This window comes from Eumetopias jubatus, unplaced genomic scaffold (genome assembly GCF_037043125.1).
Source record: "Eumetopias jubatus isolate StellerSeaLion01/CBP00866 unplaced genomic scaffold, mEumJub1_p1.0 scaffold_8, whole genome shotgun sequence".
NCBI lineage: Eukaryota > Metazoa > Chordata > Mammalia > Carnivora > Otariidae > Eumetopias > Eumetopias jubatus.
In genome coordinates this window covers 117,551,728-117,576,808 of record NW_028274814.1, presented here as the reverse complement: position 1 = coordinate 117,576,808, position 25,081 = coordinate 117,551,728, and the positions used below count along the sequence as shown (strand labels likewise).

The 25,081-nt window shown below is 44.3% G+C and overlaps 2 protein-coding genes and 1 non-coding gene across 3 annotated transcripts in view; 2 read left to right on the top strand and 1 right to left on the bottom strand.

The window, feature by feature from the left end:
* The first annotated feature begins 1,074 nt into the window (after positions 1 to 1,074).
* LOC148163805 (uncharacterized) lies at positions 1,075 to 5,823 on the top strand. Its single transcript, XM_088025736.1, has 3 exons — positions 1,075 to 1,484; positions 2,171 to 2,314; positions 5,736 to 5,823. Exons 1-3 carry the CDS (start codon positions 1,075 to 1,077, stop codon positions 5,821 to 5,823), a joined length of 642 nt encoding a protein of 213 aa, XP_087881862.1.
* An 8,735-nt stretch (positions 5,824 to 14,558) lies between these two features.
* TRNAD-GUC (transfer RNA aspartic acid (anticodon GUC)) lies at positions 14,559 to 14,630 on the bottom strand. The gene has a single exon. It is a non-coding gene; the product is annotated as a tRNA-Asp (tRNA).
* A 407-nt stretch (positions 14,631 to 15,037) lies between these two features.
* Positions 15,038 to 25,081, top strand: part of LTA4H (leukotriene A4 hydrolase) — a 33,118-nt gene continuing 23,074 nt past the window's right edge. The window contains exons 1-4 of the mRNA XM_028105410.2: positions 15,038 to 15,293; positions 21,179 to 21,309; positions 22,733 to 22,853; positions 24,570 to 24,638. Of these exons, the coding sequence (XP_027961211.1) occupies positions 15,135 to 15,293; positions 21,179 to 21,309; positions 22,733 to 22,853; positions 24,570 to 24,638 (480 nt within the window). The 5' untranslated portion in view covers positions 15,038 to 15,134. The remainder of the gene's footprint in view (positions 15,294 to 21,178; positions 21,310 to 22,732; positions 22,854 to 24,569; positions 24,639 to 25,081) is intronic.

Sequence of the window (25,081 nt, the reverse complement as noted above, 5' to 3'; positions counted from 1 at the left end):
ATCCACCGGTACCAGGAGGCCCTCCTCTGGGGAATCCGGGCAGGAGCTAAGAAACCCATGAACATGACTAAGATATCCTCAGTCACTCCCAGGGGAATCCCCCGGAGACTACTAGGAAAGAGTATGTGAAGCCTACAGGATATACACTCCATTTGACCCCAAGGCACACGAAAACCAACAGATGGTAAACACCTCCTTCGTGGCTCAGGCCGCCCCAGACATCAGAAAAAAACTTCAGAAACTAGAGGGTTTCACTGGGATGAACATCACCCAGCTAATAGAAATTGCCAATAAGGTCTACATGAACAGGGAGGTTACAGCTGAAAGGGAAGCCGACAAAAAGATGAAAAAGAAATTCAGCTTCCTCGCCACTGCCCTCAAAGAAAAGGACAACACAAAGGCGGGAAAACCCTGACCACTGATAGGGGGGAGACCCAGAACCCCCTTGGAAAGGGATCAATGTGCCTACTATAAGGAGAATGGGCACAAGGTCCAACATAAATTCCTTTATCTACCTGATTGCCCCATCCCCCTCCTGGGCCGAGACATACTCTCCAAGCTTGGGGCTCAAATAACCTTTGAACCCACCAGACACACCAGCCTCCAAATGAACCCAAGGCTAGAGGAGATGGGGTCTCTAATACTAACAATTACCATGCCAAGGGAAGAAGAATGGAGGCTATTCTGCACCCAGGCCTAACCAAGCAGCCCGCCGGAGTTCAGGCTCACCTTCCCTTCAGTATGGGCTGAAGACAACCCACCTGGACTAGCCAGGAATTGGGCCCATATCATTGTTGAACTGATCCCAGAAGCCCAACCTCGGAGGCAAAGGCAATACCCCCTTCCACAAGAAGCTAAGATTGGCATCCAAGAACATCTGGCCAAACTCAAAGAAGCAGGTATTCTAGTCAAGTGCCAGTGAGCCTGGAATACCCTACTCCTGCCAGTCAAGAAGCCAAGAGGGGGATACCGACCAGTTCAAGACCTGCAGGCCATCAACAAGGTGACCATCTCTCTGCTCCCAGTGGTCCCGAATCTATACACCCTCCTTGGCCAAATCCCCGGGTCAGCCAGATGGTTCATTTGCCTAGATTTGAAGGATGCCTTCTTCTGCCTCCACTTAGCTCTCCAGAGCCACCACTATTTGCCTTTGAATGGTTTAAACCTGATACAGGGTGCCATATGCAACTGATTTGGACACGCCTCCCGCAGGGGTTTAAACACTCACCAACCCTCTTTGGGGAAGCGCTGGCCGTGAACCCCACCAGCTTCCCAAGAGAGGCCGCACGATGCACCCTCCTCCAGTATGTGGATGACCTCCTCCTCGCCAGTGACACACAAGAAGACTGCACAAAAGGCACAAAGGCCCTCCTACAGCTCCTGTCAGACTCGGGATACCGAGTCTCATGGAAGAAGGCACAAATCTGCCAACAACAGGTCCGATACCTCAGTTTCCTCCACACCAAAGGAAGGAGAGAACTAGGGCCGGAGAGAAAAAAGGTCATCACCTCCTTGCCACAGCCCCAGACAAAAAGGGGCCTACAGGAATTCCTGGGGGCTGCAGGATTCTGTCACATCTGGATTCCCGGGTTCTTGGCAATAGCAAGACCCCTCTATGATGTCTTAGGGGGACCAGATCAAGAACCCCCTACCTGGACTGAGGAAACAGAAGCCGCCTTCACAGAGATAAAGACTGCCCTGGGGCAGGCTCCAGCCCTGGGCCTTTCAGATGTAGAAAAACCCTTCAATCCCTTTGTACAAGAAAAAGAAAAGATACCACTCGGGGCGCTCACCTAGACTGTTGGGCCCTGGCAATGGCCAGTTGCATATCTGTCAAAAAAGCTGGACTCTGTGGCAGCGGGATGGCCACTGTGCCTCAGGGCGCTGGTAGCCACAGTCCTACTCATCAAGGAGGCAGACAAGGTCGTCCTGGGGCAAGAAATTAACGTCAGGGTCCCTCATGCAATTTTGTCCGTCATGAACGCACAGGGCCACCGCTTCCTTTCCAACTCTTGGCTGGCACAATACCAAGGGCCCCTCTGAGAAAACCTACAAGTCACCCTCGAAACAGTAAGGACATTAAACCCAGCAACCTTTCTCCCCACGGAAGAGGGGGAACCAGACCATGACTGCTCTGAGGTGACTGATGAAGTCTATGTGAGCCGTCCAGATCTGCGGGATCAAGCCATAAAGAATCCAGAGCTCATGCTGTTAGCAATGGCAGCAGTTACCTACAAGAGGGTGCCCGGAAAGCAGGTTATGCAGTAACCACAACCACTGAAGTCCTAGAAGTTAAGACATTACCAACTGGCTGGTGAGCACAATGGGCTGAACTATATGCCTTTAGTCCAAGCCCTCACCCTCGGTGAAGGCAAGCGAGTCAATATCTACACTGACTCTCAGTATGCCTTTGCTACTGTACATATACATGGAGCCATCTACAGGGAAAGGGGCCTCCTAACCACAGCAGGAAAAGCTATCAAGAACAAAGAGGAGATACTGAGACTCCTCTAAGCCATCTGGCTTCCAAAGGAAGTAGCGATCCTGCACTGTAAGGGACACCAGAAAGGAGACGGCCCCATAGCGTGGGAAAATCATCTGGCAGATGAGGCAGCCACAACCACAGCCAGTGAGGACATGGACAGAGCCCCTTCCCTCACCATGGCCCTGACACCCCCGGAAGAAGTCCCTCTACCCAGTTACGCTGAAAAAGGAAGAGGAATGGGCCGTGGCTGAGGGAGCCACCCTGACTGAAAAGCGATGGTGGATGATGCTAGATGGGTGCGTCTTTGTTCCAACAGCAACCGGAGGGCATCTAGTCAAGGAATACCACCAACTCACTCATCTGGGAAAAACTGCATTAGAGGCCCTTCTCAAGAAGCACTACTACATCAGTCAGCTGCCAGCACTATGCCAAGCAATGAGGGAATGATGCACAACATGCACTAAAAATAATGCTCAGTCTGCACCATGGCCCCCGCCAGGTGTCCAGAGGATGGGAGCAACCCCCTTTGAAGATCTAGAGGTAGACTTCACAGATGTGCAGCCAAGCAGGGGGTTCAGATATCTCCTAGTAATAGTGTGCACATACTCTGGGTGGGTCGAAGCCTTCCCCACCAGGACGAAGCAAAGCCAGGAAGTAGCTAAAGTTCTCTTGCAGGAGATCGTGCCCCATTTCAGCCTGCCATTAACAATCCATAGTGACAATGGACCCGCATTTGTAGCAGACATTGTGCAGGTCTTGACCAAATCTCTCAACATCACCTGGAGACTCCACACTGCTTACCGGCCCCAAAGCTCAGGGAAAGTAGAGCAGATGAATGGCAACCTCAAGGGAACCTTAGCAAAGTTTTGTCAGGAAATTAACCTCCCATGGCTGGATCTGCTACCCCTAGCTCTCCTGCGTGCTTGCTGCACGCCTGGGACACTAGGTTTCTCCCCTTTTAAATTAGTATATGGATGGCCTCCCCCGTGCTTGGGGAGCCTTCCTGGAAACCTACATCAGGTTGGAGATAAAAAAATAAAGGAGCAGCTTCAGGCCCTGGGGGTCACCCTAAATAAATTACAAAATTACACCATTGAGAGGTCCCCAATCTCCTTAGGGTCTCAGGTACACTCCTTCCAGACAAGGGACTCAGTTTGGGTCAAATATTGGAAGAAAGACCCCCCTCAAACCGCAGTGGACAGGGCTCCACACTGTTATTCTAACCACCCCTACTGCCCTCAAGGTCTCGGGTGTCACCCCATGGGTCCACCACTCAAGAGTGAAGAAAGCTCATCATTCAGACGAGGAGCTATGCCAGTGAGCCAGACCTCATAAACCTACTCCGGCTTCGCCTTCAACGAGGCCCCGCCAACTAATGGACACCTGCTCACTGTGGTCCCTGGCTCTCATCGGCATGATTTCCCTCATCTTAGGAGTCAGACTCTACACTGTTGCCCTTCCTGACTGGACTTTCCCCCAGAGGCTTACTATTGCCATTGTTTATTGGGTGACCCTAGGGTGTATTACTGCACTTACTTGTCCACAGGTTTTATCTGCTGTCAGGTTAGCCACGATGGCTCCCTCTAACTAAGGTCTTAGATCCCACTTTTATTGGCCCTCTACTCCTGAGTGCACTTCACCGTGGTTTTCCTGGCCCCAGTCAGTCCTGGTCTTCTACTGCCTGGTGTGCTGTTCCTCCGCACTGCCTCTAGCTTGTCTGGCCAGGCAAGGGGGGCAAACTCTCATATCACCGTTACTGGTAAATGGACTTTCCAGCTTATCCCCCTCAGTCCCGCACTGGCACCCCCACTGACTTCTTCCACCTGGGATGGACACCCACCAAAGGTTGACCTCCACTTTGATGAATGCCAACCTCTTGATACCTCCTGGGAACCTCATAGACAGTGTTGCTACCATGGTCCTCACTCAGGTTACTGGCTGGTGGATATCTACATCTGGGGGGGCCCTACGCCTCAACAGCCAAACACCTGTCCTCAGTTCTGCTTGCAAGCCTGGGGATGCGAGTCATGGATGGCAACTTGGCCGGGAATGGAACCATGGTCCAATGGGTGGTGGAGCCTCAAACAGCGCAGTGACATCCGGATTTCCTTGTCATGAAACGCTACACAACACCACTCCATCCTCTTGCTCTAACAATCACATGTATATCAGTCTTAGAACCCAATGCCACATCATGGGCCACAAGAATCCCTCTCCTGTTGGGCCAATATCACTCTATAGGGACTGACCCCATGGCCAAGTTTATGATTAAGTCTGTGTTCGTCCCAAGCCTTGCAGTCAACCCCCAGAGTCAGACAGAAAATAACTTGCCCTGGCGTATCCCCGGGTCCCCCATCTTCACACAGCAAGCATCTGTAGCACAACTGTTAGGTATGATTAATACCTCCCACCAAGCCCATAACCACTCAAATCCACCCCTAGCGTCTGACTGCTGGATCTGTATGAAGCCCAGTCCCGTCCAATACCTAGGTGTCATCCTCAACCAACCCACCGTGTCACCTCCCACCTCAGCACTGGGGACCTCAGATTATCCCTTTCTGGCTCTGGTACCACTGTATGGAAACTCTTCCTCTCCCGTCATGGGTCACAGTTGGGTCTGTGCGCCTAACAACACTTTTCTGGCTTGTGATCAAGGTGTATACATCTGCATCACCCCGCACAATCATGCATGCTTGTCAGTCTCCTACCTGATCTTTCAGTCCTCCCCAGGAGCCATGCCCCACTCATATGGAGACCTCCTAGCCACCCCCGACATTCCCCCACAGCCATCCCTCTTATCGTGAGCCTGTTGGCCGCATCAGGTGTTACCCTCAGCGCCACTGGCGTCGGGATGTCTCAGGTTCAGTACCAGGGGCTAACTCAATAACTCACAGTGGACTTTTCTGCCCTCACTCAGTCAGCCCTGGCCCTGCAACGCCAACTCAGTTCACTGGCCTCAGTGGTCCTCCAAAACAGGTGCGGGCTCAACTTGCTCACGGCCACGCAAGGGGGGCTCTGCCTCTTCTTACAGGAGGAATGTTGTTTCTATGCTAATGAGTCGGGGGTGGTCCAAGAAACCCTGACCCAATTACAGGAACGAGTAAATCACCCGTGGGAAAGCACTCCAGCAGACCACTTGGTGGGATTCCCTCTCACAATGGTTCCCTTGGTTCGCCCTCCTCATCCGTCCCCTCCAATTGCTTCTCCTCATAGTAGCATTTGATCCTTGTATTCTTAATGCCCCTACTAGGTTTATCACTACCCAAATTGCTAAGATCAGACTCCAGTTGCTCCTTACTCTCTATCACCCCTTAGAAGATGAAGATGATGCCCTCTAAACTAGGTGTTTAAAGGATCATCAAAGGGGGGAATGAGAAGGAAAAATCTGTGTCCTAAGATGGCCGACCAAGCCAGCAAGTGAGTCCCAGCCCCTGCCCCGGGGCTCTTCCGGGTTCTTCTCTCTGCCCTGCTTCCCACATGCACCAAAGTGCCAAGTATGCAGAAGTAGAAGTGTATAAATTACCCCCTTTGTTTGCGCTCAGGGCTCAGACCTTTGGAGATCATTTCCTCTGAGCCCGCCGGCGTTAAATAAACCTCCCATCCTCCAAGATCTCTGGTGCCGCTTGGTTCTTCCGTTGGGCGATCCAGTCCAGGTTCTGTAAACAGTAGTAGCCAGCCCCCAACAAGGCTCCCAATGTCTTCCAGCTCCTGGTATTTGTGTCTCTGTGTAGTCCCTCCTATTGTAGCAGCGTTGGTCTGTGTGACCAATCAATTAACGGCAGAAGTGATGATTTGTCCCTTTCAAGGCTCAGTTAAAGCTGGAAAGAGAGCTTTCCAGGGGCTGCTATTTCTTCTCCTTCTAGGGGACAGAAAGGCCAATGAATCCCCACTCTGATCACCAGGCCGGGGTGGAATGGCCAGCCCCAGTGCACATAGGCATCTCAGGTAAAATGTGATGGATTCATTCTTTGGAAATACATCTAGGGGTTCAGGAAGTGTGAGCTTTTTTTCTGAATTTGCCTTTGGTGTCCGACTATGTTCTTCACGATCAACATCTTTGGAATTACCGTTCCTTTCAATTACCATGCAAACTTCCAAAGGGGGAAAGATGCACGCGTGCAGGCAGTCATTTGGGTACAGGCAGAAAATACTAAATCTCTAATTTTATTTATGTAAGCGGTCTGCTTCACAGAGATGACTTGTGAGATGTAATCAGAAATGACTATACTTCGTTCTTCTACTCTCCCTTTAACTTTTCTCAGGGCCTGGCATTTCCTGTGCCCCGGGCCAAAGCCCTCTGCAGGCTCATGACTTTTCCGGGCACCCAGGTAACAAAGTTCTATGGTCCTGTTTCACAAATTGCAGCCTCAACGTCTAAGGTACAATGTAAGTACAAGTGAGCAAAGGAAAAGGGCAGAACTGATGCTTCTATTCCAAGATAAGGGGGCCACATTGATTTAACAAACAAAATGAAACAATGATTATCAAATCAAATCTGACAGGAAGGTAGCCCCTTGCCATGCAAAGCAAAATTATGAAGATGGCTATTTAAAATTCAGGATTTATATTCACAATCATTGACAATGACCCTCTCAATGTATCTTGCACCATGAGATATTCATTAATTACATTAGCACACAGTAGAGAATTTATGAACAAGCAAAAAAGAAAACAAACCCACATTTATTGAGGATGTGCCCCCCCAATTTTTATTGATATTGGTTGGCAATTAAAAAACGAGACTCCTGCTTTATATTTCCATGCAAGCCTCACTGCTTCCAGAAAGATGCCCACAGACTTCCCCATTGAACTCCTACAGCATTTGTGGACAGGTCCACCTCAATATAATTTCATTATTCAGTCTCCCACTCTGATCACTTTAATAATTTAATAATGAACTCCGTGGTTCATAAAATGAACTTCCTAAGGACAAGCCAACATCCATGCTGCTTGCCACCCACGAAAGGGGTCTGATAATACCACAGAGGTGTATTAATGCCTGCCAGGAGTTCCACTTCCTTTTGGCCTAGAGTTGTGGAACTGTAAAGTTATCCTAGCCTAAGAAAGACAAGGTGTGGAGAGTGGGCAGGGGGAGGAGAAAGAAAAAATTTTTTAAAGCTCAAAAGAATCTGGAAGATTTGCTCTGTTCGACTCCTTAAAGAGCAGAAATAAAAGCCAAAGCTATCACAAAATATCACTTAATTTCTAATTTTATATTATTCTAGTTCAATGATTCTTCTTGGACATAAAGAGGAAGCATGTGAGGACTGAGAAATTGTGAAATTCTGGGAACCCAAGCTCTCTTGGACAAAGCAATAACCTCAGGTTTTTTCCTTCCCACCATCCCTTCTTCCTTTGCTCCATCCTCCCTTCCCTCCCTTCTTGGATTCCCCTTCCCATCCACCGAGGCCCCACGGTCATTTGTCCGGAGCCAGGTGCTGTGAGAGAGTTCAAGGAAGAATAAGGTATGCCCAAGAAAAGCTTGCCACTTTAACCCCTTTGGGAACAGAGAGATTGAAGGAAAAAAATGTGAACCAACTGGACGGGCAAGGAGTATATGCAGCTGATTCTCCTTATTTGCAGCAATGATGCTCTATAAAGTCGTTGTGAATAGTGAGTTAGTTAGTGAAGCCTGAACCATTGCTTCCAGGGGAAACATGGTAGGGTTCTGTGAACTTTTGGTTGCACTTTCCAATCAATACATGACCTTGTTTTATGTGTGTTTCTGTCCGAAGTACCTTATTTAATATACAGTTGATTCATCACCATCACACTCACGGCCTACCGCACTCTGAGTCATGCCTGAACGAAGCTTATTTAACAAGTGTTTGCTCTCCATGTGGGACATCATAGCCTTCCTGCACTTAGGAACATGAGACAGCACTTGAGCATTTGCTTGGAGGACATTTTAAACAGTGAAATGACCGACAGAAAGCATAAAAATGTGAAAAACATGACATTAAACAGACTACAAAAAGGACACTCGTTTATAGTAAAAGAGGCAGAAAAAAGAAGCCTCAGCTTTGCCTAGATCAATCCCAGCTGAGAACGTGAGCCTCAGGCAACTCAAATTCTTCACCACTCTGTGTGTCCACAAGTGACCACGAAAGGGCTACAAGTATTGATTTGGGGGTAACAAATACATTTTAGTGAGTGGACAATTCACGAATATGAAATGTGCAAATAATGAGGGTTGACTCTGTGTGTGTGTGTGTGTGTGTGTGTGTGTGTGTGTGTGTGTAGAGTTCCCATTCAGAAAAATGAAGGACCAGCAGGGGAAGGACAATACATGGGGAAAATCTTTCTGGAGAACGGGGCAGTGAACAGCAGTGAGGGGAGTGAGCAGGGAGCGCCTTCCAGCCCTGTGACCTAAGGGAGCCCAGTGAGGTGATCTGTGGGAAAAGACGTAGAGTCTGGCTGGAGAAGAAGCTGTGTTGGAGGCCAGGAAGGGAGGCAGGATGCGAGGTAAGAGGAAGTACATGGCTCAGCTTGAGAAACACTGAGACACATCTGTGGGAGAATGTGAAGGGCAAGTCAACTATGTGAGTCTCTTACATGGGTTTGCTCAACTGCAGATACCAAGTCTAAGAGGCCCTATTATAAGAAATGACAAAATACTAGTTAATTCCTCAAACACAAATTTGTAGATGAGAAGAATGTTCAGAAGGAAAGCCTTTGAGGTTGGTCTTCGCCGCAAACCTACTTCATAAGCTAATAGCAATAACCTGCTCTGTTGGCAAACGAGAAATTGGGCTCCAAGCCAGCCAACTCGAGATAGAAATACGGCTTTTGAAAACAGTAATGACACTTGTCAAGCCCCACTCAGGCTTTAAGTCATCAGAACAAAAGGTGTAAGTACCTGCTCTGATGAAACACCACAGGCTACTTAGCAGGAAAAATGTAAGTTGAGCTGGAATCTCTGGTTCAGAAAAAAAGCCCAGTACAGCTGAACCTTATAATCAGGTACAACTAGAAAAGAAACAGTAGTGACTGAGCGGGGGGAGGATGATCTAGATCAGCATTTGTGAAGATTTTTTTTTCTTGTAACTTGAAAACAGCTTCCCTTGCTGCGTGATCCAATGTCCCCTACTCCAGCTGGGAGCTCACTGGGTCTGTGTCCATAATTACGAGCCAGGGGCGCTGCAAGGCATGATTTTTGGCTTGGTGCTGTGGTCCCAAAGGAATGTCACCTGGCATGAGTTATGCTGTCCAAACTTCAAAGCAGCACATCAAAACCCGGCTACGATATGTTCACCAAAAGACGTCCTCTGGAAGGTTCACAGCAGCAGCATTCATGATAACTCAGAACCAAAAATTCCCTTAGTGTCCATCCACAGTAGAATGGATGCATATATCTGGTCTACCCACACATGTAACACTACACAGCAATGAGAATGCATAACCTAGAACAATACACAACAATATAAAGGAATCTCACAAACATATGAGCTACAATATCCAGGCATGAGAGAACCCACTATACATTTCTGCTTAAATAAAGGAAATAAACCTAGCAAAACAGGTAGAAGTACTGCGTTGTTGGAAGTCAGGCAGTGACTGCCACTGGGGGCAAGGTTTACAGAGAATAGAAGTGAATTTGAGGGGGCCATCTAGTGGGGTGGTGGTAATAATGCTCTGTATCTTATCTGGGGACTGATTGCACTGGTGTGTGTTCAGTTTATAAAGCTCAGTGAGCTATACACTTATGATGAGCGCACTTTTATGGGTGGATAGTATGCTTCCATAAAGAGGTCTGTAAAGTGTTTCCCATTAAGCAAGAGGATGGTAAAGGGTATTTTCTGTTGCAAGCGAACACATTGCCTGGTGACATGAGAGGACAAGGAAGAGTTCACAAGGCAGCTTTCTCTTAGCCCCAAAGTCAACAAAGAGTAAAGCACTGAATAAAAGGATCCCTGGGGTCTCATGGGAAATCTCATTTACTCATCTATACCTCTGTTTATCCATCCAATGAACATGCTCAGAGAGGGAAAAATATGCCATCTGGAGACTCAGGACTCTCCATCTCATCGGGGAGAAGGACAAATAAACCGACATTTATGTGGCATGGTAGGTGCTGTGTTGGAGTTGATGAAGCATGACAGGAGTACTGATTTGAGGATCCAGGGCCAGAACTCCAAGAGGAGTACTGACGTGTTTGATAAATTCTTGAACTGAATTTCCTCCAATCCCAAAGTATCCTTTCAGCCTCTAAGGCAGTGGTTTCATTTAATATGCACACTGATCACTGGAAGTATCTTATTAAGACGCAGATTCTGATCCAGCAGGCCAGACATGGGGCCTGAGATCTGCGTTTCTGATGAGGTTTTTAGGAGACACTAATGCTGCTGGTCTTGGAACCATACCTGGTGTGTGAAAGAGAGAAGGTCACATGACCAGCAGTCCCACCCAGCATGGCTTGATAATCCATCCTGTTCAGGCCAATCCCTCCTGTGGGCACAAGCAGAGAAACAAACACCAAATCTGTGTGGGAGGCTCTCAGACCCAGCCTGCTCTCATTCAGGATAGGGGTCGGAGAGGAGGGAGACAGCGGTGGGGGGCAGGGGAGGAGTGAAGGCAGGTGGAGAGAGTCCCTTATGCTATTTTACTAAATTGGAAGAACTTGTCTTGTGCTCCTTTCATTTCTGGCCTCCCCAGCTGCGCAAACCTTTTCTTGGCATCAATAGACTTATGCTTAGTAAGCATACAATTCTTGCACAAACAAAAACAAATTTAACAGAAAAATGGAGAAACCAGTCAGGGCTGCCTCAACCATTTTGTGAGCTAACCATGAAAAAAAAAAAGGGAACTAAAATAATTTCTTCCACTTTCTCACCCATTGGAAGGAGAACATAAGGGGCATCCCATACACCTCTGTTCTGTTAGGACAAGAGATTCTACTAGACTCCTGCCCAGACTGGAGGGTGGGGAGACAGAGTCCTGGGAAGGAAAAGGAGAACTCTCTCCAGGAAACATGGGGGCTGGATGGGGATTAAGGCTTGAGGAAGAGCATGAGAGAGCTGAGATCTTGCACAAGATGCTTTCAGCTTAACTGAAACCTGGCATGTGAAGGTGATCCTTGCAGAGCTAGACAGAAATGGGAAGTCACGTGTTAATACACCTATTGCAATTTCTCGATTTTCCTAAATATATTTCAAAAACAGATGTTACAAACTCTCTTTAAAAGTCTATTTTGGCACGATCTGCTTATTTCCCATGTCTTTGTTGCTTCTCATTTCCCAGGTCTTCCTAAAAACTCTTGCAAACAAAACAAGAAAGACTAGATATTAAAATTATCAAAATAGGCAAAATAAAAACCAATAGAAATAATACCGGCAAGCACCTAATAGATGATCATGATACCAAGCACAATGCTAAGCACTTCACATACATTATCTCATCTCATCCTTTCAACAACCCCATGAGACACAGGTATCTCAGTTTTTCACCCAAAAGGATTGAGGCTTTGGGGGGTTTAGTAACTTTTCCAGGTGAGCAGTCAAGCCGGAATACTTCCTGTTCAAATGGCTCTGTAAGTATATGTACTACTTCTTTTTATAAAACTTTATATAAATCACTTTTTTCATCCTTAATAAAATCTCCTTTTGTATATAAGCTCTGATATTATCCTTATTTTATAGAAACAATGGAAAGCTTCATTTGTTAAACTTTCCCAATTCACCATTGGATATGAAGAACACTTCTATTGTTTGTGAATTGCTACTTTTGTACACTCTATATTGGGTGTCAGAGGAATCTTAGAAAATAATTGCTACTGTATGTTTGTCTTTTGATTAATCTAATCAATTTGAGGCACTCATTTGCAGTTGTCTGTGACTATCTTCTTGAACACATTGGCATAAACTCTGTGGGCTCCTGGTAATCGATAATGGAAGACGATGATATTGACATTCTTTTATTGAGACAAACAATCCTTCCTCCATAAGGAAGATCATTTGATTGTGTGTTCTTTGACTAAATCAATTCTATTGCATCATGTTGTCATCCTTGATTTGGTAACACCTAGAATATTTTTAGGCCTCAAAAAATGTATGCAAATGTCAACCATGTCATGGATTCTTAGGCCCTATAAAATTCAGACTTTTGCATGTATAAGATATTGGATTTCATGGTTTGGCATGTTTTTATTTTATTTTGTTTTCCTTTGCCTTGCTGGGGCCAACACCAGGACATCCCCATACATAGCATCTTTTTGTTACTGGAGCCAAATTTAATTGTTAGATATTTTGATACAGAATGGAGCTACGCAGCACTGGCCAATGCTCAAGTCATCAACTATCTCCCATCAACTATCTCTTAAATCTTTATTTTTCTCTTCTCTAGAAATCCTTTCACCTCTATATCTAAACATGATAAAGGTTCTCTTTCCCTAAAAAAAAATAAAGAACACTTTCTCAATGCCATATGCCTCTCTATTCCTCTTTTGTCTTCCTTTCTCAAATTGGCTCTTGACAGAGCAGCCTATGTTCTATTTCCCTCTTCTCTTTCATGGCTCAACGCCTTCCACTAAACTGCAAAACTCAACAAAACCACAATCCTTCCTACATCCACCCCATTGCTAAATCCAAAGGAGGGTCCTTATTTTAACAGTCCTCCCTGCATTTAACATTGCTGGTTGGCTCTTCCTAATTTATTTCATGAATTCTTTTTACTCCACTCCCCCATGGGTGGCTCAGTCATTGGGTGTCTGCCTTCGGCTCAGGTCATGATCCCAGGGTCCTGGGCTCGAGCCCCGCATCGGGCTCCCTGCTCCGTGGGGAGACTGCTTCTCCCTCTCCCACTCCCCTGCTTGTGTTCCCTCTCTTGCTGTGTCTCTCCCTGTAAAATAAATAAATAAACAAAAACAAAATTTCAGCTTTATTGAGGTATAATCAACAAAACTCCGTAAGATCTTTAAAGTGTACATTGTGGTGATTTGATATATGCATACGTTGTGAAAGGACTGCCTCCATTCTTTAAGCTTTTTTTTGTTAAAACCTCGTGTTCTCCCAGCTTTCAACCTGTTTTCACTGCTCTTCTCTTTACACGTGCTACTTGGGCTGAGCTTATCCACTGTTACAACTTTATCTACCATAAACTTCCCCAGAGCTATGGACTTAAACATCAAGTGATTCACAGACATCTCCACTTGAGTCCCATACGCTCTCAAACTCTGAAGGTACAAAATTAAACTTACATCATCCCCACATAAATCTGTCCTCTTCATATGGTCTCTATCTCTGGTTAATGATTGCTCACACGCAGAAGCCAATAATCTGAGGATCATCTTAGGCTTCTTCTTAATCTGTGAATCCACTTGTCTCTTAAGTATTCCTTCCATTTCCCCCTTTCTCTCTATCTTTACTTATTCCTTATGTGAGGCCCCCACATCTTCTTCCTGGACTATTTGAATAGCTTCCTAACTCACCTGCCTCTGTTTTGATAACTCCTATCCATTCTCTGAATAACTACCAGTGTTCTCTGGATGACATGAATCTGACCATGTCCCTCACGTGTTTACAATTCTTCAATGGGCCCCCCCCCATTCATGAATTCAGGATTAAAGATCCAGCTGTTTAAAGTCCTCTGAGACCTGTCCCCTTCCAGTGTCTCCAGTTTCAACTCTGAGGTCCCCTCCCAAAAGAAATCATCCTTCAACCCTTCCTCACCTTCTGAAAGGGCCCCAGAGCTGAGCTAGATGTCCCAGCTCTGCATTCCAATCTTGCCGCCCACACATACTCCTATCACAGAATTCTCTCATTACAGTATATTGAAATGACCTTCCTAAGTTTCTAAAATGGGAATATTGGCTTATTCAGTTTTTGCTCTTCAGGGCCTGGAAAAGTACATAATAAGCACTAAAGAAAAATCTGTTGAACTGACAATTCAGCGTGTGCTGGGTTGCCAACATGGCAAGCCAGAAACGAAACAACTCTTAAAATGTAAAGCTACAGCTCATTTGACACTATTTCTTTCGTATTAACTTTTAAAATGTTTGGAGAAGTACTTTCATCGTGGTGGTTGTATTCCGATTTAAAAAAGGGAATGAAAACCAAAAAAGAGTCTTTTTTCGTGCCTCCCCGTCGGGGAATCGAACCCCGGTCTCCCGCGTGACAGGCGGGGATACTCACCACTATACTAACGAGGAATTGCACGTAAGCGGTTCTTCCGACAAGACTCTTATTGCTTAACACCCTGCTCCGTCCTTATTGTTGGCGCCACCAATAGGTCTAACATTCTTCCATTGCCATTGCAAGTTCCACCGAAGCTGAACGAAACTAAAATGGAAGCATTCGATTGTTCTCCCCGTTGCACTTCTGATCATTTCCGTCCGCCCGCGATCCTCCAGCTGCCCCCACTCCCCTCCTCTTCCTCCTCCTCCCCTTTCAGGAATGCTCCCAATCCTCTCAGCACCTATCCACACACACACTCCCAGGGAGCAAAGCGCACGCCTTGTCGCGCTGCACCACGGAACTTGTAGTTCCATCCACGCTACACCTCACTCTTTTCTCACTTTAAGAAACTTCCCTTCCCGGCGGCCGCCACGAGTCCCTCTTCCTCTTCTTTACCGCCCTCTCTCTCTACCTCTCAGTCGAGTACTCTGGCTGTTGGGTTTTCTGTGGATCGTCGTGCGGAGAGACTCCCCAGAGCCATGCCCGAGGTAGTGGACACATGCTCCTTGGCCTCTCCGGCTTCGATCTGCCGAACCAAGCACCTGCACCTGCGCTGCAGCGTCGACTTTACCCGCCGGGTGCTCACCGGCACCGCCGCGCTCACCGTGCAGTCTCAGGAGGACAATCTGCGAAGCCTGGTACGGTGGGACGCGCGCCCAGTGCCCGCTTCTCCCCGGCCGCCCGCTTCTCGTCCCTCACCCCGCTGCTGCCCCTTCCTAGCCTAACGTTCGGGTCTGCCCGGCGCATCCCTCGGTGCCCCTCCTCAGCCCACAACTCATTATTCCGCACCTCCCTTTCAGCCCTCACTCATTTCTCAGCCTTCCCTTCCTCGCTCCCCACTCACCCTCTATCACCTCCTCCCAGTCCCACCTCTGTCTTTGCATCCCTCCGTCACCCGCTACATATACCTCAATATACCTGTGTCTCCTGCACCCCACTCCCCAGGCGCCCCTCCCCAGTCCCGAGCACATCCTAGCGCCGCATCCATGTCCTGCTCTCATCCTGCGTTCAGGCTTCGTTTTAGCCGAATCCTCCCTCCCCCGCTATCCTGGTTCCCAGCGCTAAGCCCCCTGTGTCCTCCTCATTTCCTCGGCCTGCAGCCCAGAACTCTCTCCTCAGGCCCCAAATTTCTTCCAGTCCCCAGCGCACCTTCCCCAAGGCCATAGTCTCATCTAAGTCTCAGAGCCTCTGCCCTGCCGATGTTGATCTGACCCTTTCCTCCCAGGCACCTTATTTCAACCTGCGCTTCTGCAGGATAGGACCGATCGACCCATGGGAGTCTTCCCTCAGCCCCTCTACCAGTCATTCTCAAACCCCGTAGGTTTGAGACCCCCTCCCTACCCCCTGCTTGGATACTTCCAGTCTCAGCTAACTCTAGATACAGCTCTTTTTCTTCAGGGTCATGATTCTTACCACCCTTCTCTTCAAATAATGTAATGACGGGTGGACCATTCAGGCTTTCTAAGCATATCTCAATACAATGTATTATAGTTGGTTCCAAGGAGCGAGGAATTACTGCGCTTCTTAGAAAGTAATATGCTTCTACAACATCGCTAAACCACTTCAGTAATGAAAAACTTGTTTAGATTTATGGAATGTTATTAAATTATTTTATCTGTACAACATAACCTGTTTTCAGTGTTCTTACTCAAAGTGATAGTATTTGGACTGTACCTCTCACCTGAAGAACTTCATAAGTGAGCATTTTGGAAATAAGAGGGACAAAAAAAGACCCGCGACAGTGTATTGTGCATAGAGTATTGTGATATCTCCTTAAGAACGACATTAAGCAACCTGATCACTGAATGTTGTAGGCTTGATGGTGGGAAATCAGTGGGGTCAATTAATTGGGCATAATAATAAATTTAGATAAGAATTGGTGGTTCTCATGACTTCTGTTTGTGTCATAGGTGTATATTTTGAGTTCATTAATGTGAACGAATAGAGCAGGTAACCTACTCTTTGTCCTTTAACATCTTGCTAGACTAATTCTGATTTGAAAAGTAGGTTGACTCCCCTCTGTATAGATATTTAGTCACCAAAAGTACTACAAGGAAGAAAGTAAGGTATTACAAGCAAGAAGATAACTACTTCCCTGTAGGTTGTACTTTGGTCTGCTTGAAGTACCATGCTATCTTTTATTGCAGGCAGCTTTTCCCTTGCAGGATTGGCTGAAGTCCCGTCTCAATGAGATTTCCCTTTTTATTAAAAGAAAGTAGATTTTGATAGTTTATCACTACTTACTATGACCTTGCACTCTCACCTGTTTTGTACAAATAAAGGTTGAACTCATCCCTGAGGAAGCAAGAGACAGAATGCCTAAATTTTGAAAAGAATGTACCTTCAGTGTTCCAGCCTCAAAGCTGCCCATTGTTTTTGCATTCCCCAAATCTGAGAGGAGACTTTTAAATCATGATGTCTGGTTGGCATGTCTGTTTAGTAAATTGGAGCCTAGCGTGATAATAATGTTAGGTTTTATACAAGGAAGGCTACTTGTGGTGACATCTGTTTATAATCGTTTGCTTATTTATAGTGGCAACTTGAGGCCAAGAGTTCGGTATTACTTCTTCAAACTCAGCTTCTTTCCTCCACTAGATTACAGTCTCTTGAAGGTAGGCCTGTGTTTCATGGCTCTTTGTATCATGTTCTTAGTATAGCACCTGCCATGTAGAGGGCACTCAAAAGTTTGATGAACCAATAGCAGAATTCAATTTGAGTGCCGTGCCTAAGCCTTATATGGGCCACACTAGTAACAGTGCTAACTGTATCTTGGAGGTGAGAGGACCCAGTGGCAGTGCTTGCTGAGGACATCAAGTGTCCTTGCTCTCTCCATTCTTGGAGTCCTTGATGCTGGGAATGTTGAAGGAGCTCTACTAGGACTAAATCCCAGCTTTTCTAAAAATCCTTTTGAAGTTCTGGGTTATTTGTGCTCAAGTTCAGTGTTCATTTGTGCTAACTTCCAAGCATTTATTTCTTTTATTGAAATTTTCACCTTTTTTAGGTGTTCTCTCAGCTGGTGACTCAAAGAGGTTTTAATATCTTGGCCAAGATCATATACTAGTAAGTGGCAGAAGCCAGGAAGTGAACACAGATCTTTCTGACTGCAAACCCTCGGGTCTTCACTAAGTAAATGGCTGAGCTGGGAACCAAATCAAGGTGTTGTTTTGGTTTGGGTTTTAACAATAACCCCATTTTTTTTTTCATTATGGCACCCTGCAAATAACACGTAGAAAATGTATATAGAGACATAATACTGAGGCCTAAAGCTTTTTAATTTAAGCGATGCATTGTCACAGAAAATGAGTCCACTTAAAACAACGTATACAGTATAATGAAATTAAAAACAATTTAAGAATTTGGAGGAAGAGAGGATAAGGATAGAGAAAATCAAACACATGGCCTAAGGGCCTAGGAAAAAAGAAGCGGGTTGTGAGGTTTACGGGGAGCTTCCCAGCAGCCTGTGCAAAAAGGGAATTAGTTATAACATGGCAATTAGCCAGCTGCTTAGAAGTAGAACTCTTTTTTGGGGTGTTATTCAGTGAGGATACTGTGAGATATAGTAAATTATATCCCTGGTAACTTCCTACTGTTGGTAGGTCTGTTTCTTATAACTACATGTGGTATCTCGGCCTTACATATATAGTGGGTGTTCAGTAAAACTTTGTTGAAAAGTACTAGTTCCAACTTTTCAACCACCCAGTTTCCTTTTATTTTTCTATTACTCTTTTTGATCAATTGTTTAACAACATTTATTAGTGAAATTTGAAGGTGAATTTCTTAAGTAATTTGAGAATGATATTTGTCAGACTTGGCAATACACGGCTTAAACACTGCATTTTCTCTTTTCTCTTGGCTCAGGACTTGCTTCATGCATTCATTGATGCCTACGATTTTTTCAGGCACTGTGCTAAACTCTGGGAATGCAAGCCTACGTAACATTCTGTGTCTTAGGAACCCTCAGTCTCGTAGAAAACATAACATTCTAATGTGGTACAGTAAATGCTATAGGAGAGATGTGGACTGACTACTATAATAAGTACTGAGGATATGAAAAAGATTTCAAAAAATAGTCATGACAATAATCTGGCTCTTCTGATTCTGATTAGATTTGAAAAGTTTAGGCAATACAGATAATCAAATATGTCCCTCTGGGAAATGAGCCAGTTGATTCATCCTTATGGTTATAAAAGCAGAATAAACACGAGTAGTTATAGACATAGATATTCTAATCAAGTTTTTAAAATAAGTCAGATAGCCAGAAATAGATACTGGAATATGAAGGGACAAAGGAGTAACCCTATTCTTAATAAGATATAAACCTAATAAAACTAAATATTCTGAATATGCAAGTGCAAGAAGATAAGTCAGTTCTACTAATACAGAGTAGCAATTGTTGAGGTACCCCTGAAAGAAAGTAACCCAAAAGGAATAATTATCTATTAACAGATGACACCCCTAACAAATTCAGCTGCTTAAAAAAAAAAAAAAAAGCCAAACCAGAATGGAGATTTCCTTCCACCTAAATATTGTTGACTCTAGAGAGGTAGGAATCAAATTAATGATTGTTCTTATGACTTTTCCTGAGCTTATCATGCAATGAACTAGCCTGAAAGAGAGGCAAGCCTTCTAACTCCACATGCTATTGCTGGCCAGATTTCAGTAGAAAGATGCCAGAGGTAGGGAGATCAGATCGCAGGCAGTTCTAAGGCAGGGTCTGACCCAGAGTGGTGGTAGAAGGAAAGAGAAGAAAGTATGAGGACAGTGTGAAAGAAAACTGTGTTAATTGGCTATGGGGGCTTGGGCAGTGGGATCAATTGTAGATTATTTGAATGTCTCAAACCTTAGGTACCTTGTGGATTCTGTTAACAGAGAAATCAAGGGAGAGAATGGATTAGGGGACATAAGGGTGGCTTCATTTTTGGAATTTTTAGAAGCCCATTGAATATGAGGCCATATTTCCCTTGGAAATGTCAAGCAGGCAACTAAGAGAGATCCAGCGGCAGTCCTGGGGGAAGGGATACCGACCAACTGTAGAAATAGACAGTAGTCATCAGCACAGAGGAATTGGTTGGTGATGTGGGATGAGCGAGAACTAGGGAGTGTGTCCAATATGGCAAGAAAATCAAGGGATCCAGGGATGCTTGATGGCTCAGTTGGTTAAGCAGCTGCCTTTAGCTTAAGTCAAGATCCCAGGGTCCTGGGATCCAGCCCCACGTAGGGGGCTCCCTGCCCAGCAGGGAGCCTGCTTCTCCCTGCCCCTCCCACTGCTCTTGCTATCTCTCAAATAAATAAATAAAATCTTTTTCAAAAAAATCAAGGGGTCGAGGCTAGAACATTGGGACAGATCCATTTTTAGGAGCTAGAAAGGACGGGGAAGAAACAGCATTAGACGAGTAAGAAAACCGTTTATGTGTAAAGTCAAAAAAGCCAAGGAAAGGACTTCAGATAGATGATGTGGCCCATAAGAGGTCCAGATTACTGGACAGAGGTCCAGATTACTGAGTGGACAGAGGTCCAGATTACTGAGCAGAAAAGACCTCTTGATCAGGAGGCTTGCCCTGCCCTTTCAGGAGCAGAGGAGTTGCAAGCCAGACTGAAGAGAGGGAAGGAGGAGAGATTGATGAGGAAGTGGAAATAGCAGCCACAGGTTGCCCATGGAGTCTAAGAAAGGGAGGAGACAAATGAATAGTTATCAGGGCAGAAGGATCAGGAGAAGTTTTAAACATAACATGGTAGACTTGTTTAGGTTGTTCAGAAACAGTCTTGTGGCATAGGAAGGTTGAAGATTCTAGAACAAGAGATTAGTTGAGAGATAGTGAAAGGTATGGTCTCTAGGGCCCAGAGGATTAGGGGGCTGGAGAACACTCAGAGGCTTGTTGCCTCTCCTTTCCTGCCCAGAGCAGTTGTCCCAAATGGGCCACGGCAAGTAGATAGGCTCTCTCAGTCCTGTGTAGATCATTCAGTTGGACTTGCCACACCAGGTTGGGCTCTTTTGATATACAGAACGGCGATGTACAGCCTGCTTATTTGCCTAACAAGTGCCAAGATTTGTTTTAAATTTCGGATATATGAAATTACATAGGAGCTGGACTATATGAATTCCAGGAAGAAATATATGGTAAGATACATTGAGGAGTCATGGTGAAACTTAAGCTATAGATGATTTTTTTTTTTTTTTGGTAGCAGAGAAGTTAAGTTTTAGGAGACGGGGCAAAGGCATTTTAACTTAGATTTGACTTGCACTTAAAATGTAAATTTGTGTGACTATCCCAGAATTACCTAACAATATGTATATGCAAACTTTAGAAAGAAGAATCTTTCAGGAAGCTTAGAGTCCCAAGAGACAGGACCTACGCTAACTTTTGACTCCTTTAATTCCCGTAATTTTACTCTATTTTACTCCCTATGAGCAACTAGTTCTAAGGTTAACTATAATGATTACAGTATAGAACTAGTTCTGTCCTGTTCTCTGGTGTATATTAAACAATTTTCTTATCATTTAAAAATACTAACTTAATTCTAGACTTTGGATACAAAGGACCTCATGATAGAAAAAGTGGTCATCAACGGACAAGAAGTCAAATATACTCTTGGAGAAAAACAAAGTTACAAAGGATCACCGATGGAAATCTCTCTTCCTATTGCTCTGAGCAAGTATGAATGTTATCCTTATCTTTTATATAGCTAAATAATGGAGAAAAATGTTTTTAATTTAGACAATTTTCCTTTCCTATTTCTAGTTTGTGTGTATGTAGTAATTGGTGTTCTTACTGATCTGCTGTTCAGATTAAAGCTTGTAGTGAAAATTATATGTTCTTAAGACTCTAAAGAAATTCATTGTATAAAATACTCAAGAATAGAACTTTTGATAACTATTACTTCTTTACTGATCATGGGAGTGGTCTAGAGTGATGATGGGTGCATGCCATCTTAAGGAGGCATTTCAGGATGACCTGGGCATATATCCCACTCCTTGATAAATTGGGAAGGGGAAAAAGGGTGGAAAACCATTGGCCTAAAACAAGGGTGATTGACCCCACCTTTCAGTGGCCAATGTTTTCATGCCTCTCGTGCTGTTTAAGAAAGAGAAGGGCAGGGCGCCTGGGTGGCTCAGTCTGTTAGGCGTCTGCCTTCAGCTCAGATCATGATCCCAGGGTCCTGGGATTGAGCCCCACGTGGGGCTCCCTGCTCACTGGGGAGCCTGCTTCTCCCTCTCCCTCTGTCCTTACCCCTGCTCATGCTCACTCTCTATCTCAAATAAAATAAATAAAATCTTTTAAAAAAAGAAAAAGAAGGGAAACACCCGCACGTAACTTGTGAGATAGCTGTCATGGACCCCATTCTACAGATCAAGAACGATGGCACAGAGCGGTCAAGCAATCTGCCCCAGTTCACAGCACTACCAGTAGGTGGCAGAGGCAGGACTCACACCCTGGCGCGCCCCTGGTCTCCAGAGCTCTTGCTATTTCCTCATTATCAGTACTGCTCAAACTATCTGGGGTGAAGAACAAGTTCTTGTTATTTCCAGTCTGTCACAAACTGATTCTTTTATAAAATGCCATACAAATGAATTACTAGGAAGAAGAGATTAAAAGCAAGCACAGGTTTTTGATCCCTAGATTCAACAGACGTAAAAGTGACTCTACAAGTTTCTAAAGGCTTACTCTCCATTTCTTGACTTGTCCAGTAACCATTTGCAGACCAGCACTGCTCGGGGTCATCCTCTGGCACCCACTGGCTGTGTGGTAGTCAAACTTCCAAAATTATTTCTTCCACTTTCCCACTATCATGAAAGATTGCAAGATACCACAGGTGCAAAGTGCGTGACACACAGTGGTGTATTCAATGAATATTAGTCCCTATTATGTCTTCCTAAGCACTTGGCGTGGTAGAGTGGAAGGGATCCAGAGGCAGGCATTCAGGTAAGAACTGGGGACGCAGCATTCCTAGAGCTTACTCTCCATCAGTAACAAGACCTTATAAAATATCATTTGTATTATTTAGACTGTGCATTATGAATTCAAACTTTAGTTAGATTAAATTATACTCTACTAATATATTTGTTTGTTGCATACAGAAATCAAGAAGTCGTTATAGAAATTTCTTTTGAGACGTCTCCAAAATCTTCGGCTCTTCAGTGGCTCACTCCTGAACAAACTTCTGGGAAGGAACACCCATATCTCTTTAGTCAGTGCCAGGTAAAAAAGGTTCTGGAATGATTTATTATACAAAAAATTCCCAGCACATTCTGTTTACTGAAGTAAAGTGGACAGTGGTCTTATGGATACTCAGGTCTTACCTAAGATAGTATTTTAATTTATGTTATAAAAATGATATATATTTTCATTGCTATCTCATTATTAACATGTTCATGTATCACTTTTTTTTAAATTTTTTATTGTTATGTTAATCACCATATATTACATCATTTGTTTTGGTGTAGTGTTCCATGATTCATTGTTTGTTCATAATACCCGGTGCTCCATGCAGAATGTGCCCTCTTTGATACCCATCACCAGGCCAACCCATCCCCCTACCCTCCTCCCCTCATGTATCACTTTTAAAAAGAAAGTCCCTTCAATTTGAAATCATGTCCACTTAAGTGGACTGTCTAGGTCATATTTATATTTATATTCCTAGCACCTAGCATAGAACTTGGCAGTCTTGAGTGGACACTCAAGAACTGGTTATAAAATAGAAAGGAAAAATTAATAAGACAAAAGTAATAGGTACTGGTTATGAAAAATGTTAACAGTAAAGAAGTGGAGGGCACCTGGGTGGCTCAGTTGGTTAAGTGACTGCCTGCTTCTCCTTCTGGCCCTCCCCCCTTCCCCCCCCCACTCTCTGTCTCTCAAATAAATAAGCAAAATCTTAAAAAAAAAAAAAAGTAAAGAAATGGAAAGTAAAAGATCAGATTTTTCAGTCTTCTCCAGGTACCATTGCCCAGAAGTAACCACCACTGAGTTAGGTGTGCAACCATTCCAGATTTTCCTTATACTTTTACAAATGTATATGTTATGTAAACATATTAAATGACCTTTAAAATGATACGATTTAAACTATTTCTGTTTTCTGTTTAAAAACTAAGAATAAAGAATCCTATCAGTAGAGACAATCTGTCACAAGCCTAATACATATCAAACTATCTTCTGAAAGAGAAAAAACTAATTCCGTTAGTAATTAAATAATTTACAATTAAAGGAACTCATTTCATTAAACACTTACTGTATTTTCCAACATTATATTAGATACTTTGCACATTTAATCCTCTCAGTATTCCTAAGTAATAGATACTACCTTAGGCTTAAATTTAAATACAAGTCTGGATGGTATTGAGAAAGACCGTTCTTTCTCCTTCCTTTTCTTCTTACTTTTTACTTTGAAAGTTTCCTGCAAGATTGGAATGTCAAGCCTCTAGCAACACTCCCCAAACTGTTTTCCTCAGAACATCTAATGGGCTTCCCATTAGATGTTAATAACTAACCAGAGCAAGATAGTTTCCTGTTAAAACAAGTGTAAGAATTCAAACAGGTTTCTTTATTGTAGGCCTTTTCAGAGTCTCCAGGAGGCTAATGTTCCAAATGAACGGGGATGTAGTATGCATGGTTCTCAATTTTCTTTCATTAAAGAGACTTTTTGCTCAGGATCCCTACCAGCATCACTGAGTACTGCTGTTACTCAGAGCAGAGAGTAGGAGACGATGCTTAACATTGCTTCATGCTTCAACTGAAATGTGAGGATTGACCATACATTAAAGTGGGAAATCAGACTTTTCTATCCGCGATTTGAAAAAAAGGGAGACATATTTTTAAAAAGAATGTGTCAAAGGGCAGTGCTGCAATTTTAATAATTTCTTAATGACTTGATTTATAAGAAAGGGGAATAGCTTTTTCTTTTTCCCTCCGCCCTTCCAGGCCATCCACTGCAGAGCAATTCTTCCTTGCCAGGATACTCCTTCTGTGAAATTAACCTACAGTGCAGAGGTAAGTATCACAAATTATTAACTGAATTAAATGACTCATATAAGTAAATGATAAGCAGAGTTAATAACTGGATTTTTATAGTTAGTAATATTTTACTTAATTAACTTCTACATGAAATATATAACAAAGAAGATGTGGACCTTATTTTGCGTCTGTTTTCTAAAAATTTTATTTTTAAGTAATCTCTACACCCAACGTGGGGTTTGAACTTACAGCCCTGAGATCAAGAGTCACATGCTCCAGCGATTGAGCCAGCCAGGCGACCCTGCATCTCTCTTTTAAAGGCAGTTTTGAACATAAGTGTAATAAAAGGAAATGGGTACTATTCTGATTTTAAAAGGAATTCAGAATAGCGGACCTCAAAACAAGAATTTGGGGAAAACATCTTTTAACTTCAAAAAATTAACATTTGCAGGATTAAAGTTTCTAGAAATGCTCTCTAT